This window comes from Pogoniulus pusillus, chromosome 13 (genome assembly GCF_015220805.1).
Source record: "Pogoniulus pusillus isolate bPogPus1 chromosome 13, bPogPus1.pri, whole genome shotgun sequence".
Classification (NCBI taxonomy): domain Eukaryota; kingdom Metazoa; phylum Chordata; class Aves; order Piciformes; family Lybiidae; genus Pogoniulus; species Pogoniulus pusillus.
In genome coordinates, this window is record NC_087276.1 from 549,821 (window position 1) to 565,680 (window position 15,860).

The 15,860-nt window shown below is 43.9% G+C and overlaps 1 protein-coding gene across 5 annotated transcripts in view; it reads left to right on the forward strand.

Moving 5' to 3' along the window:
* The window catches only part of PXYLP1 (2-phosphoxylose phosphatase 1), a 68,635-nt gene that overhangs the window by 18,933 nt on the left and 33,842 nt on the right, over positions 1 to 15,860 (forward strand). For all 5 annotated transcript variants that reach the window (XM_064152756.1, XM_064152759.1, XM_064152754.1 and 2 more), the window contains one exon: positions 7,951 to 8,082. In XM_064152756.1, the coding sequence (XP_064008826.1) occupies positions 8,004 to 8,082 (79 nt within the window). In that variant the 5' untranslated portion in view covers positions 7,951 to 8,003. The remainder of the gene's footprint in view (positions 1 to 7,950; positions 8,083 to 15,860) is intronic.

A 15,860-nucleotide genomic window follows, 5' to 3' on the forward strand; every position in this document is an offset into this window, starting at 1 on the left:
CAGGCACAGGAGCAGGCAGTGCCACTGAGCCGGAAGATGAGCTGACGAGGGAGGCAGCCCTGGATGGGCAGGGAGCTGCTGAAGGGATTAAAGATTAAAAAGAGAGTGTATCACCTTTGGAAAAGAGGGGAGGTGTCCCAGGAGAAGTTCGATGAGGTTGCTAGGTCTTGTAGAGGAAAAATTAGAGAGGCAAAAGCCCACTTGGAGCTCAGGCTGGCCACGCCTGTCAAGGAAAATAAAAAGTGTTTCTTTAAATATATGAATGGCAGAGAAGGGCCAAGGACAACCTCCAGTCCTTGTTAGATAGAGAGGGGAATAGTGACAAAGGATGAGGAAAAGGCAGAGGTGCTTAACACCTTCTTTGCCTGAATCTTCACTAGTGGGACAGGTTGTCTCCAGGACAGCTGGGCTCCTGAAGTGGTGGATGGAGGCAGGGACCAGTACAGTCCCCCTCTAATCCATGAGGAAGCAGTAAGGGACCTGCTGCATCATTTGGATCCTCACAAGTCCATGGGACTGGATGGATTCCACCCTAGAGTGCTGAGAGAGCTGGCAGCTGAGCTGACCAAGCCACTCTCCATCATTTATCAGCAGTCCTGGCTCACTGGAGAGGTCCCTGAAGACTGGAAGCTGCCAATGTGATACCCATTCACAAGAAGGGTCGTAAGGAGGAGCCAGAAAACTACAGACCTGTGAGCCTGACCTCAGTGCCAGGCAAGGTCATGGAACAGGTCATCTTGGGTGCCATCTCAAAGCACCTATAGGATGGCCAAGGGATCAGGCCCAGCCAGCATGGGTTTAGGAAGGGCAGGTCCTGCCTCACCAACCTGATCTCCTTTTATGATCAGGTTACCCGCCTGGTGCATGTGGGGCAGGCTGTGGATGTAGTCTACTTGGACTTCAGCAGAGCCTTTGACACTGTCTGCCACAAGAAGCTCCTAGTCAAGCTGGCAGCTCATGGTTTGGACAGATTCACTCTGTGCTGGATCAAGAACTGGCTGGATGGCAGAGCTCAGAGAGTGGTGGTGAATGGTGCCACATCCAGTTGGCAGCTGGCACCAGTGGTGTGCCCCAAGGATCAGTGCTGGGCCCAGTCCTGTTCAATATCTTTATTGATGGTCTGGACGAGGGGATTGAGTCCAGCATCAGTAAGTTTGCAGATGACACCAAGCTAGGAGCAGGTGTTGATCTGTTGGAAGGTAGGAGAGCCCTGCAGAGGGACCTGGACAGGCTGGATGGATGGGCAGAGGCCAATGGGATGAGATTTAACAAGGCCAAGTGCAGGATTCTGCACTTTGAGCCACAACAACCCCATGCAGCGCTACAGGCTGGGGACTGAGTGGCTGAGAGCAGCCAGGGACCTGGGGGTACTGATAGATAGTAGGGTGAAGATGAGCCAGCAGTGTGCCCAGGTGGCCAAGAGAGCCAATGGCATCCTGGCCTGCATCAGGAACAGTGTGGCCAGCAGGATAAGGGAGGTTATTATTCCCCTGTACTCAGCACTGGTTAGGCCACAGCTTGAGTCCTGTGTCCAGTTCTGGGCCCCTCAATTCAAGAAGGATGTTGAGGTGCTGGAACATGTCCAGAGAAGGGCAACGAAGCTGGTGAGGGGCCTGGAGCACAAATCCTATGAGGAGAGGCTGAGGAAGCTGGGCCTGTTTAGCCTGGAGAAGAGGAGGCTCAGGGGTGATCTTATTACTGTCTACGACTACCTGTAGGGAGGCTGTAGCCAGGTGGGGGGTGGCCTCTTCTCCCAGGTAACCAGCAATAGAACAAGGGGACACAGTCTCAAGTTGTGCCAGGGTAGGTCTAGGCTGGATGTTAGGAAGAAGTTCTTCACAGAGAGAGTGATTTCCCATTGGAATGGGCTGCCCAGGGAGGTGGTGGAGGCACTGTTCCTGGGGGTCTTCAAGAAAAGACTGGATGAGGCACTTAGTGCCATGGTCTAGTTGATTGGATAGGGCAGGGTGCTAGGTTGGACTGGATGATCTTGGAGGTCTCTTCCCACCTGGTTGATTCTATGATTCTATGATACAGGATGCTTTAGTAACGATGGTCCTTCAGATTGTCTGGACTGTGTATGTGACTGCCTCTTTGTGCTCCTGCGGGCTGCTTTCTTCTTTAGTGTGACCGCAGTATATTTGATGAACTGAGTATAGCATTGTGTGCTCTTTATTGATGGCAGTTCAACTGTTTTATTAAATATGATTCCATTGCAACCCATCAACTGCAAAGGGGTCACTGGGTGATAGGGCAACTGCTGTAGTTTAGCCCCAGATAGGGACTAAATGTAGATTGTGACAGTCGGTTATAGTAATTTTGTGGTTTTGTAGGTCTGTCAAGTTCTGCATTCATGGAATTGGTTTAGAAAAGACCTTTCTAAAAGTTCATCAGTTCTAACTATTAACCCAATCCTGCCAAGTCTACCACTAAACCATGTCCCTCAGCATCATACCTATACATCTTTTAACTACCCCAAGGGATGGTGACTCCACCACTTCCCTGGGCAGCCTATTCAAGTGCTTCCAGTGCAGAAACAATCAAATGTAAACTTCCTCTGGTGCAACTTGAGCCTGTTTTGGTCTTGAGCAAAAGACCTGTTCTTGGGGATTAACAAAAATCACAGCTTTTTGAGGACATGCTAGATGCATTGCCAGAAACCTGCTGCTTCCCATGCTGAGTTCCACCTCTTCTGCAGTAGTGTGGTGCTTACTCACCTTTAAAAGCAGTAACTACCTGCTTTTCTCTGAAGCAAGGGCGCATACCTGAATATCAGTGAGGTGGTGTTATCAGTTTGATAGAGCTGACCTTTGAGAATCATCGTGGAGATGGTGAGGCAGGGGCATGACCTGCACTCTGGCCTCTGGGCAGAGAAAATTGGTAAAGATCAGTGTTCTCTAAATGCCAGGTTAGCAGCAGTTGCTCTGCAACACTGCAACCTCTTACACTGTGGTAGCATATTCTGAAGATCCAAACTCTGCTTTGCTGTGTTTTTTGTGATCCATATAAGAATAGTGTTGTGGGGAGATGAGGTTGGTTAGCTTTTTATGTCAATCTCCCTCCCCCCAGGCTCAATTTTATCTTCTTTAGTGCACAAATGTGTGCTCACAAGTGTGTGCTCGCAATGGATATTGTACTGCCTGCGCTTGCTATGTGCTAGCTAGGTGCTGTTTGTCCCTGCGAGTCCCTCATGTGCCAGCAAAGAGGAGCAGAGGTTGCAGTACTGTATTGCATACCTTCATCTGATTCCCAGCAGCTTGATGTGAAATAGGAGCTAGTGACAGATTATATTGACAGGCTTTTATTTCACAGCTACTCAACAGGAGATAGTTCCTTTCCTTGTAACTTGCAATACAGCAACATTTTTGTTGCCAAAGTATATTTAAAAGAAAAATCTTCCCATTTTCTTTGTAGTTTCTTGAATGTTGCATTTTAAACATGCAATGTGTAGAATGTGTGGAAGACAACTTCTTATCCCAGCTGTTACGTGAGCCTACCAGGGGAGCAGCCCTGCTTGACCTGCTGCTCACAAATAGAGAGGGGCTGGTGGGGGATGTGGTGGTTGGAGGCTGCCTGGGGTCCAGTGACCATGAAATTATAGAGTTTTCAATACATGGAGAAACCAGGAGGGGATCAACAGAACCTCCACACTGGACTTCCGAAGGGCAGACTTCAGCCTATTTAAGGAACTAACTCAGAAAGTTCCTTGGCAAAAAGCCCTTGAAAACAAAGGGGTCCAGGAAGGTTGGACCTACTTCAAGAAAGAATTCCTGCAGGCACAGGAGCAGGCAGTGCCACTGAGCCGGAAGATGAGCTGACGAGGGAGGCAGCCCTGGATGGGCAGGGAGCTGCTGAAGGGATTAAAGATTAAAAAGAGAGTGTATCACCTTTGGAAAAGAGGGGAGGTGTCCCAGGAGAAGTTCAAGGAAGTTGCTAGGTCTTGTAGAGGAAAAATTAGAGAGGCAAAAGCCCACTTGGAGCTCAGGCTGGCCACAGCTGCCAAGGAAAATAAAAAGTGTTTCTTTAAATATATGAATGGCAAGAGAAGGGCCAAGGACAACCTCCAGTCCTTGTTAGATAGAGAGGGGAATAGTGACAAAGGATGAGGAAAAGGCAGAGGTGCTTAACACCTTCTTTGCCTGAATCTTCACTAGTGGGACAGGTTGTCTCCAGGACAGCTGGGCTCCTGAAGTGGTGGATGGAGTCAGGGATCAGTACAGTCCCCCTCTAATCCATGAGGGAGCAGTAAGGGACCTGCTGTGTCATTTGGATCCTCACAAGTCCATGGGACTGGATGGAATCCACGCTAGGATGCTGAGAGAGCTGGCAGCTGAGCTGGCCAAGCCACTCTCCATCATTTATCAGCAGTCCTGGCTCACTGGAGAGGTCCCTGAAGACTGGAAGCTGCCAATGTGATACCCATTCACAAGAAGGGTCGTAAGGAGGAGCCAGAAAACTACAGACCTGTGAGCCTGACCTCAGTGCCAGGCAAGGTCATGGAACAGGTCATCTTGGGTGCCATCACAAAGCACCTACAGGATAGCCAAGGGATCAGGCCCAGCCAGCATGGGTTTAGGAAGGGCAGGTCCTGCCTCACCAACCTGATCTCCTTTTATGATCAGATTCCCTGCCTGGTGCATGTGGGGCAGGCTGTGGATGTAGTCTACTTGGACTTCAGCAAAGCCTTTGACACTGTCTGCCACAAGAAGCTCCTAGCCAAGCTGGCAGCTCATGGTTTGGTCAGATTCACTCTGTGCTGGATCAAGAACTGGCTGGATGGCAGAGCTCAGAGAGTGGTGGTGAATGGTGCCACATCCAGTTGGCAGCTGGCACCAGTGGTGTGCCCCAAGGATCAGTGCTGGGCCCAGTCCTGTTCAATATCTTTATTGATGGTCTGGACGAGGGGATTGAGTCCAGCATCAGTAAGTTTGCAGATGACACCAAGCTAGGAGCAGGTGTTGATCTGTTGGAAGGTAGGAGAGCCCTGCAGAGGGACCTGGCCAGGCTGGATGGGTGGGCAGAGGCCAATGGGATGAGATTTAACAAGGCCAAGTGCAGGGTTCTGCACTTTGGCCACAACAACCCCAAGCAGCGCTATAGGCTGGGGACTGAGTGGCTGGAGAGCAGTCAGGAGGAAAGGGACGTGGTGGTACTGATAGATAGTAAGCTGAAGATGAGCCAGCAGTGTGCTCAGGTGGCCAAGAGAGCCAATGGCATCCTGGGCTGGCTCAGGAGCAGTGTGGCCAGTAGGACAAGGGAGGTTATTCTTCCCCTATACTCAGCACTGGTCAGGCCACAGCTTGAGTGCTGTGTCCAGTTCTGGGCCCCTCAATTCAAGAGAGATTTTGAAGTGCTGGAACACATCCAGAGAAGGGCAACGAAGCTGGTGAGGGGCCTGGAGCACAAATCCTATGAGGAGAGGCTGAGGAAGCTGGGCCTGTTTAGCCTGGAGAAGAGGAGGTTCAGGGGTGACCTCGTTGCTGTCTACAACTACCTGAAAGGACATTGTAGCCAGGTGGGGGGGTGGCCTCTTCTCCCAGGCAACCAGCAATAGAACAAGGGGACACAGTCTCAAGTTGTGGCAGGGGAGGTCTAGGCTGGATGTTAGGAGGAAGTTCTTGCCAGAGAGAGTGATTTCCCATTGGAATGGGCTGCCCAGGGAGGTGGTGGAGGCACCGTCCCTGGAGGTCTTCAAGAAAAGCCTGGCTGAGGCACTTAGTGCCATGGTCTGGTTGACTAGGTAGGGCTGGGGGATAGGTTGGACTGGATGATGTTGGAGGTCTCTTCCAACTTGGTTGATTCTATGATTCTGTGATTCTAAACTAAATGTTTTAAAACTTCAGAGTTTACAATTAAGATTTAAGGCGAATGAAGCTTTTTCTCTGAAACATTTTGCTAATTTGAGCTGTGTATAAGCTCCTTTATTCCAATCTTGCCATTTTTCATTTATTGTGTCAACTTTTAAACGCAGCAGTAGTATTAATGAGTGGTGGCTGTGCTCGAGACCTCTTGTTCCCGGGAGATTTTTAATAGATTTTTTTACCTTCTCCTCCCTGCTAAGTCTAATTTTGCTTTTTCCTGTGGTTCCCCTTCTGTTCTTCCATCTGTCTGCTTTAAGTGCTTTATTCTCTCTCTGCGATGTTTTGTATACACTAATCCTTTTACTTTCTGCCCTTCAGCTTTGTTTAGTTTCAGTGGTTTAGTTCAGTTTCAGCATAGTTTTTCCAGTATGGAGTTCCGAGCGATGATTCTGTGTCACTGAGACTGTTAAAATCATTCCTTCTGTTTCTCTTTTTTTAAATGTAACTTTTATTGCTGCTTGCACATGCCATTTGTGGTGCTATTGGCATTTTGGGAAAATGCTGTAATAGCTCTGGTTTCTTGCTTCTTAGCAGCACCAGTTCTTTCTGCTTTCCCACTGTCTCCAAAAGCTGTAAAAGTAATTCTCCAAATAATGATGGGAAGACCTCAGTCCAGCAAAGCGCACATGTATGATTCATTTCACTTACTGCAGGTCTCACTGCCTTAATTTCTGGAGGATCACCACTTTTGTTCTGGGTCTTTGCTTCCTACTATGAAAGTCACCTCGTGCCAACTCGTAGATCCCATAACTCTTCTGATGACTGACCACAATAGATAAAGTATGTCCAGCAATTCAGGAGCAATTTTCAAATACTAATGAGAAAATTAATTGAGGAAGAAAAAATCCAAAGTTTTGAGATTTTTATCAGTTCTCAAGGACAGAGATTAAAATCTTGACAAGGTGGACAGTTTTTGCAGGGCAGAAGAGCTATGATAAATACATGTTAATTACGTGCATATGTAAGCCTTTTCATTCTCACAAGCAGGAAGGAATCAAGAGATATCTCTTCTGGTGAGCAAATAAATGCTAGGGCAGAAAGAACTAGTGGTGAGGGAAAAGGGTTTTTTTCCATTGACATGTTTTGGATGCGTGTCATAAACAGAGCTCAGTTCAAAGGATCCGGGAATCTCGGAAGATTCCTTTCAAGACTAATCAATTTCCTGCAATGCACTGTCAGTGCTAGGAAAAGGCATCTCTTGCATGTAACAGCAGCCGGTTGTTTGAAGTAAAGAATGTGTTTGAGAGCAACTCCCCCTCGCGCCCCCCACCCCAGGCCTTACACAGAGCTGGTTTCCAGTGGGAAATGGACATCTGTGAAAACAGGGCACTTGGGCAAATTCTTGTGCTTTGGGAAGTAATTCTGCAAGTAAAAGTGTGTTTTTAACTGATTGAGCTTCTTGTTTGGTATTTTCAGGAGAGGGCTGTGTTGGGTTTTTGGCCTTTTTTTTTTTACATTGATTTTAAAATATCCTCATCAAAACAGCTGTCTAAAAATATTATTACATGGAATTATTCCAAGTGTTAATCTTAAATCAATATATTTTTCCATTCTCAGCATAGTGACATGGGTAATTATTCTTACTTTTTATTCTCTTAAATAAGAATTGTGAATTTAGCTTCAGTGACAGGGCTACTAGGTAGAGAAACTAACTCTTAGCATGCATTTAGAAGTGTGTGTGTGATCTGATTAAATGTGTTATGGAATTATTTTGTTTCTATGGACGATTTACCAAAACTAATAATGTTCTTGTTAGGAGTTGTGTTGCACAGGAGCAAGAGACTTTTGTTAATGAACTGTTGACCATGTTATCACATGGGCGTTAACCCTGCATTAGCAGAAGAAAAAACCTTCATTTTAAGGAAAATGGCCTTTTGAAAAATTATTTACTTATAAGTTCTATCATGTGCAAAAACGGTTTATCTTATCAGCAGTGAGGAAAATTTATTGGTAGTGCTGCCACCCATTTGAGTTATTTCACATTTTTGCCTCTCAGAAATAATTTTGACACTGTCAAAAGGATGGTTTAGTTTTCTGTGCGTTAGCTGCCGCATTTGAAGTATATTCACCAAGGTTTTGTTGTTTGTAGGCACCACTGATATATGAAGATGAAACCATGAAGAGGAAGCAGAACAAATAATAATGCTTTTCCGAAACCGCTTTCTGATCTTGCTGGCTTTGGCAGCCTTATTAGCCTTTCTGAGCCTCAGTCTACAATTCTGTAAGTGTCCTCCCCTTTGCTTTTCTCTCTGTAGTGGTCCGTAGTTGTGTTTAGAATTGCTTGTGTTTGTGAGTCGCTCAGACATTTTTTCTGTATTTAAATATTTGGGAGTTTTAGTTTTGTTTTCAAAAACAGGAAAATAAATGCAAGAATAAAATTCATTTTTTGTTCCATGTAGGAATCCCTGCACTCTAAAGACACTTCAGATCAGGCTACCTCAGAAATAAAAGGCACCACACTTCATTTTAGACTGCAGTTAAGTAATTGAACGTGGTTAAATCCTTCCACGAAAGCAGACAAAACACATCTGAGTCAAAACTGCTGCAATTCCTACTTTGCATTGCATCAGACTGCCTGAGATTGAGAGAACTGCTGTGAGAGGGTTGAGTGTTGGAACTTCTCCTTATTTGTACCCTCATGTTAGGAAACTTTAACCAGTTGAATTGGCTCATCAGAAGTGGCCAGTTTGTTTAAGAAGAGATAAGTTATGTTGTTCCTCAGATTGGTTTATCATAAGTCAGTCCAGAGGGCTGTCATTTACTGATAACTGCACAGGAAGGTGGTGCTGGATGCAGGTTATTGTCTGTTGGCAAGTTAGCATTGTGCTATATGACAGCTCATCACCTGGATCATGGATGATGGCATTTGTGAGGTAAAGTGGTGTTGTTTGTAAATCTAATACATGCTGATGCAATTAGTTGCTGTTAGAATGTTAGTTAAAACACATATTTATAGTATAGGACAACAGTTCAGTTCTGGAGCCTTCAACACAAGAGGAACTGTTCAAGTGGGTCCAGAAGAGACCATGGAGGTGATCAGAGGACTGGAGCACCTCTCCTGTGAGGACAGGGTGAGAGTTGGGATTGTTCAGCCTGGAGAAGGCTCCAGGGAGATCTCACTGTGGTCTTCAGTATTTGAATGGGGCTTCCAGGGTAGCTCATGAGGGATGTTATACAAAGGCATGTAGTAACAGGGTGAGTGATAACCACTTCAAACTGGAAGAAGCCAGATTTAGATTAGACATCAGGAAGAAGTTCTTTGTCATGAGGGTGGTGAGGCACTGGAACGGGTTGCCCAGAGAAGCAACCCTGGAAGCGTCCAAGCTAAGATGAGTGGGGCCTTGATCAACCTGGTCTAGTGTGATGTGTCCCCACCTGTGTCAGGGAGCATAGAACTAGAATATCTTTAAGATCCCTTCACCCTAAACCATTCTATGATTCTGTGATTCTTTGTTGTCTTGCATCATGGTTTAATGTAAGAGTGTGGCCCTTCTGGTCTGTTTTTTTTTTGCATAGTGTAAAATAAACACCAATTGCTTTTCCAGCCTCCTGTAGGTACATGCCAGCGGGCCTGACTGCAGCTTGTTTTGCTCATTAGGCTCTGTATGACTCTATTCTCTGCATTATATGTTCGGTCATGAATTGTGTACAGGCGGAAAGCTTTATTTAGAGATGAAGAGGTGGGCGTACAGGAGAATGATTCACATTTCATCACAAAAGGAAGTTACTTTCATCTTAATTAGATGATAACTTTTGTGCAGAAGGAATTCCAGGAGATAGATGTTTGAGGGATGCTTTAAAAAGCACTTTGGCTCTAGCAAGCAGCCATCACAAAGCTTAGTGCCAATACCAAAATATGTAGAGCCAGCAAGAACCACAAGAACTGCAGTATGGGTGAGCAGGAAGCAAACGGTTTGGTATACAGATAGCCTGATATTTAAACTTCCCTCTTCAGCTTGTAGTGACTGTTTCAAACTCAGACCAAAGACTTTCCAAAACAATGACAAATGTCACCTTCTGTTACCAGTTAAAAGTGTTATAGAAAACAGCTAAAGTTTTGAGAATTTGAAAAATCAAAGTTAAAAAGCCAAAATCAGTTTTTCCCCTCCAATCACAAGGCAATATTGAGTTAGGGAGTCTACAAGTGCTTGATGAGCTGCTTTCATATTAAACATAGCTGTACATTTTCAGTTTTCTCCTAATTACACTTCCCAAGTGATTTTAACTTGTGTTCTCAAGTTCAGTTTGGCCATTGATAAATTAATAGAGTGCGAAACCTGGAGCAGATCAGCAAAAGAGGGAAACTGGTCAGTGCAAATGCCTCCCAGTGCAAATGCCTTCCCATTTCATACATGTTTTGATTTTTAAATACCACAGAAAAATGACAGTTTTAAAAGTTAAAACACCCAACATGTTCCACTACTGACTGGAAGCAGACTGTGATGACTCTGGTGGGTAATCACAGCAATGAAAGTTTTTATTCAGGGAAGCCCTTTGGGTGGGGTGACTGCTTGACTTCCAGACCAAATAGGACTGGCAGCTTAAAGTTCTATTGAGACTTGTCATTATTACCTTTGTTTCATGTTTGTGGCCAAATCTGTGCAAAAGAGTGAAGAATTATATTTCTCATAGTATTTATCACTCCATACATGGTTTTATTGTTTTTGTAAATGGTCATGGTTCTCAAATTATTTGAAATTTCAGTGTTACAGGCAAAAGGAGAACTGGTTTTGATGGACTTTTCAGTTTGACTGTTTGAAAATGGAACTACATTGTCCTTTTTTCTAAAATACTTAAGAATTTTGCTTTGTCAGGAAAAAATCTCTGTGGAAGAATGACCTGTGCTAGACTGTAGACTGTAATTTTGTCTCTAAATATTATCTGCAATGAGTAAAGCTTGGCAGTTTACTTCTGTGAAAGCAGAGCAAATGCAGGCTTGGGATACTTAATTCTTTTTTGCCAGATGAAAAGGTTGCAGTGGTTGGGGTATTCCTTCCTACTCTGTGCTATGTAAAATACTAAAGAGATTGCAAACACAGTGGCTGGGGGAGTTCTATAGCACAGGGATAGAGAATGGTAGCATGGCTAGATCCAGGTGTGTTATAAGGAGTGTGTCAGAATCCGGCTATGGTTGGTGTAATGCACTAGGACCAATTACTGGGCAAGCACAGAGATTCCAGTACATTAGAACATCTGCAGCTGCCTGCGGAAGCTTGGAAGTGGGTTTCCTCAGGATGCCTCAACTATTTATCTTTGAAGCTACCTTGAATAAACCAAACTGAAAGGAAACTTCAAAGTTAGTGGTTAAGATGCCAAGTATAATCTCTAAAGTTTACTTGACAATGAATGTTTATTTTTAAATTGAATTTGTGTAAATATTTTTTCAACAAAGTAAATACCTTTTGCTTATTTTTTTTTAATTTCTATTTACCAAAGAAACACTCAGCAGAAGAGGATTACAACTATAGTGGGAAAACAGCACTTTCGCCTTGATATTTAACCCTATTACAGATGGAAACCTTTCCTTTTTGAGCCTGCTTGTTTCGGGCACGTGCAGAATTTGTAAGTCCTGGCTCTCGGGCAGATCCTGCATATGAAGCAAATGGTTTGAACTTGTTTTCTCTAAATACTTTGATACTTTGGTCAGTGTCTCATACTTGTCTGAATTTTGGTATCTGCCAGTGTTACCCTGGCAGGCTGCTAGTTGGGGCATCTCTCTGATGAGGAAAGGCTGAGAGACCTGGGGTTGTTTGGCCTGGAGAAGAGAAGACTGAGAGGGGATCTTGTCAATGCTGATCAATATCTAAAGGACTGGAAGCAAGAGGATAGGGCCAGATACTTTTCATTAGTGTCCAATGCCACGACAAGGGACAGTGGGCACAAGCTGCAACACATGTAACTCTACCTAAACATGAGGAACAATGTTCCTTCTTGTGAAGCTGCTGGAATATCGGAACAGGCTGCTCAGAAAGGTTGTGGAAGTCTCCTCTGGACAAACTCCAAATTTTCCTGGAATCTGATCCTGGACAAGCTGCTTTGGATAACCCTGCCTTGGTAGGGATGTTGAATTAGATAACCTCCAGTGGTCCCTTTCACCCCCACCGTTCTGTGGTTCCCATGTGAAGTGTGGAGAGGTTTTTTTCTTTCCTTTTAGTTACTTTCTTTGCCTTGATGGTTCAGGCTTAGGTGTTGGCATTTCATCATGTCTAGAGATGACATTTTGCTTTTTCAATAATAATTTCCCTCTGCTTCCATCATCTTGTTTAGCACTGGAGGTTTTGAGTTTGCAGATGAATCATAGGAAACAGTAATCAGGATTCTCCACAAGGAAAAGCATTTGAGTTTTATTTTATTGGCTTGAGTGCTGCAGGCAGTTCTTATTTTACATGGATGGCAAGAGCTGCATGCAGCCTTGCCAGGATGTTGCCTGTAGGAGGTGATTGCTGTGTTGCTACCCAGCACCTCTGTTAAAGCCCTCTTTGCTTTAATAACCCCATCCCATCTTCTATGATTCTGCTGTTCACATCTCTGCTTGGTGACCCAATACAGGTGTATCAGAACAGCAATTGAAGCATTTGGGGCTGAGTTCTGTGTCCTCACTGCTGCTTGCTTCAGCTCCTCACTCCAAAGCCAAGTGGCTGCTGGGATGGCCTGGGGGGGGGGGATGCACTGGGGGTCGTGAGTCAATGCCAAATGCTCAGCAGGGTGGGAACAGAAGTGAAGACCAAGGAGGTGTAGCATCCCTGTTCAGCCCTTCCATTTGCAGAGCAGGGTGTTAAAATAGGAGAGATTCAGACTAGATATAAGAAAAATGCTTTTTACACTGAGGGTGGTGTAACACTGGCTCAGTTTGCTCAGAGAGGTGGTGGATGCCTCATCCTTGAAACCAGTCCAGGTCAGATTATATGGAGCTTGTATGAAGATATCCTTGCTTACTGCCGGGGACTTGGATGACCTTTAAAGGGCCCTTTCAACCCAAAGCATTCCATGATTTTCTGTGCTTCCTTAACTTGATAGGCTGCAGCTGTGGCACTGCAGAGCTGCCACTGCCCCACCATCTCCACCCAAACCAGAATGGGCACGTGAGCTGCACCCACAGTCTCTCACCCAAAGACTGCCTGATAGGTGCTGAGAGTATCTGGGATATGTGAAGTCTGTGGAAAAAAAATGGATGTCGGATTTTTCCAGAACTTAATTTCTGAAGGAGGAAGAAAAAAACTCCAAGGTTCTCAGGAAAATATAATAAAAGCTAGTTGGTTTTGGACAATGGCATGCATATCCCTGCCATCTTTCCAAGATGAATTCCTTGCCATCTCTTGCTTTTCTTTACCAGTGCTTTGTGTTTTGTTTTCTAATAGTATCTTCTTAGTGGAAGAAAAATTACTATATTGCATTTTGCTGATTTACAACTAACTGTATTTTGAAAGCCACGACGTTAGCATTCTTAATGCAGGGAACTTGTTTTGTCCTGTGCTACTAGCATACGAAATTAAATGTAGACTAGATATTTCCATTCCTGAATTTTGCCTTCAAGCCATGGCAGATTTTCCACTAATGAGAAGTCTCATGGGGTTTCTTGAAAGTACTAATTTAATCTGAATTTAAGATTAAAGGGAAAACCAAACCACAAATAATATATCCAAGGCTGTGTACATTTTACTAGTGAATGAAGAAAATTAGCTGTGCATTTACAGCACAGATTTTGGTTAAAGATTCTTTTTTTTTTTTTTTTTTTTTTTTTTAAATACTGTAACTGGAGATTTAAACAACTTCTCTATGGTCCTCAGAAGAGGTGTTATGGTGTGCCAGTGCAGAAACTAACCCCTGAAGACACACATTGACTACTTGAGAGTGATACTAGAGGACAGCCTTAGTTTCTCCCAGAAAAAAAATGGAATAATCATTTTAAAAGGTATCCTTTAAATATAGGTCAGGGTAAGTTGCTTTAGACAGGATTTGAGCAGTAGAAGTTCAGGCTACTGAACTTCATGAATCTTCTTTAAGTATATGTTTTGGCTTCACATATGATGCTTGAACTGTATTTAAGTAGAGATAATAAGAGCTGTTAAAACAGGTTGAAAGTTACTGTAAATAAAGTATAATATTTCATGAAATCCAATAGCAAGTTATTAGTGTTCTGCAAATCTTTCATGCAGTGTTGGGTTAAATTATAGAGGGAAGGAAACAAGAGTGGGAATTAAACATTTTAACATAATTTCTCTCAAAATGTGACTCAATTCTTGGTCCTAATAGCTGCAAGAATCTTTGAAAGGGTTGAAATATGTCCTTCAGTCTTTTAATAATTGTAGTCATTTTAGGCATATGAAAGAGTTAACAACTTCTTACAGGGACAGTCTCATGGGTATGTACCTGTCCTTCATTGTTTGAGTTTGGAATGGAGAGTAATAGCGAAAGAAAAAAATGAATATTCTCGTTAGGAGAAAAGAAAATGTTATGCCATCTGTTGTTTGCAATTGGATTCCTCATACATTAATGGGTTGCTGCCCTTTGAAATTTGTGTTCTTCATGTTCATCAGAAGAACATCCTGACACAAATCTCTCTTCCCTTGTTCGGAGAGCAGACATAGAGTCTGAGTTGGAAAGTATCATGGAATCCATCTTAAGATCGGTGGGTTCAATCTGAGTACTCAAAGGCCATCCAACCTGGCCCATCCCTGGGAGTGTCCAAGGTCAGGCTGGATGGGCCTTTGAGCAACCTGGTCTAGTGGAAGGTGTCCCTGCCCGTGGCAGGGAGATTGGAACTAGATGATATTTAAAGTCCTTTCCAACCCCAGCTGTTCTGTAATTCTCCAATAACACAGTGGAGTTCCCCTGATGCAGTCTTTAGGAAAGCTTGGATACCTACTTAAACTTCCAATTTGATGCTAGGTTTGTTTTTCTGAGCTGTGCCTTGTGCCTGCCTTCAATCTCTGCTGTGCTGCTGCAAATTGAGTTGAAAACCATTGTTTTTATGGATGTGCTGCTTCTCCCATATGTATCCCTTTCAGGTATACTTAACATTCTCCAGATAGTTATTGTTCATGTGTCTTCTTAGTCCTCTTAATTCCTCTTGCAATTTATCTTCCAGGCAGTTTTATTCTTTTGTCTGTGCTCATGCTGGGCTTCACTGCTGCAACGATGCAGTGCCTTGCTCAATCCAGAGTGCCTCATCATATGACTGTGAAGATCTCTGACAAATTTATTGTGTGTTCTTGAGCTTGTGCATCTTCTGTGATTAGTAGCCTTAAGATGTGCTGATTTTGAAGATTTTAATGCCTGCAGGCACTGTTTTATTACTTTTTTTATAACTAAGAGTAATCTCTGCTTCTGAAATTACTTCCCTTTTGAATTTTCAAAGCTCATTCACAGAGAGAAAAGCAGTGCTGGCACACACTAAATGGCATTGTGGTTTATGAGTTAATGAGATGGGGTCTGAGTAGTTTGTATTTAAAAGACTGAGGCTTTTGTGGACTTGCTGCAGTGAAATATGAAGTCTTTGAAAGTGGAAGCTATCTCTCTTTATGATTTTTATGAGATGCTTGGATTAAAAGAGATGGAAGCACCGGGTACATGGTGTGAGTTTGGGGTTTACCAAGTGTGTGCATCAATACTGGACAAAGACAAGAAATGAGATTGACCGTCTTCCTCCAAGATGGCTTATGGCAAGTGTCCTAAAGATGATTCTCGGATTCAGAGAACACTGTTCTGAATTTCAGAGATTAATGCCTGTGGCTGTCATGCCCAGCACAAAAATCTGTCTGTCTGGACTGTATTAAATACGCTGGTTAGGGTGCTGCTGCTAGCAAATCCCTGGCAGCTTTCTGTGCCCTGTTGTTGACAAGGACAAGCAAGAGATCTGGATTGGCTTGGGTAAGCAGTGGCATATGGTATTGAGATCACTTCCCCAGGCAGGTCAGTTTGAGGACAGAAAACAGTTGGGGTTAGATGTGAAACAGAAAGGTGCTAATTTAATGCAGTAGTTAAAATATTGATTTGAAT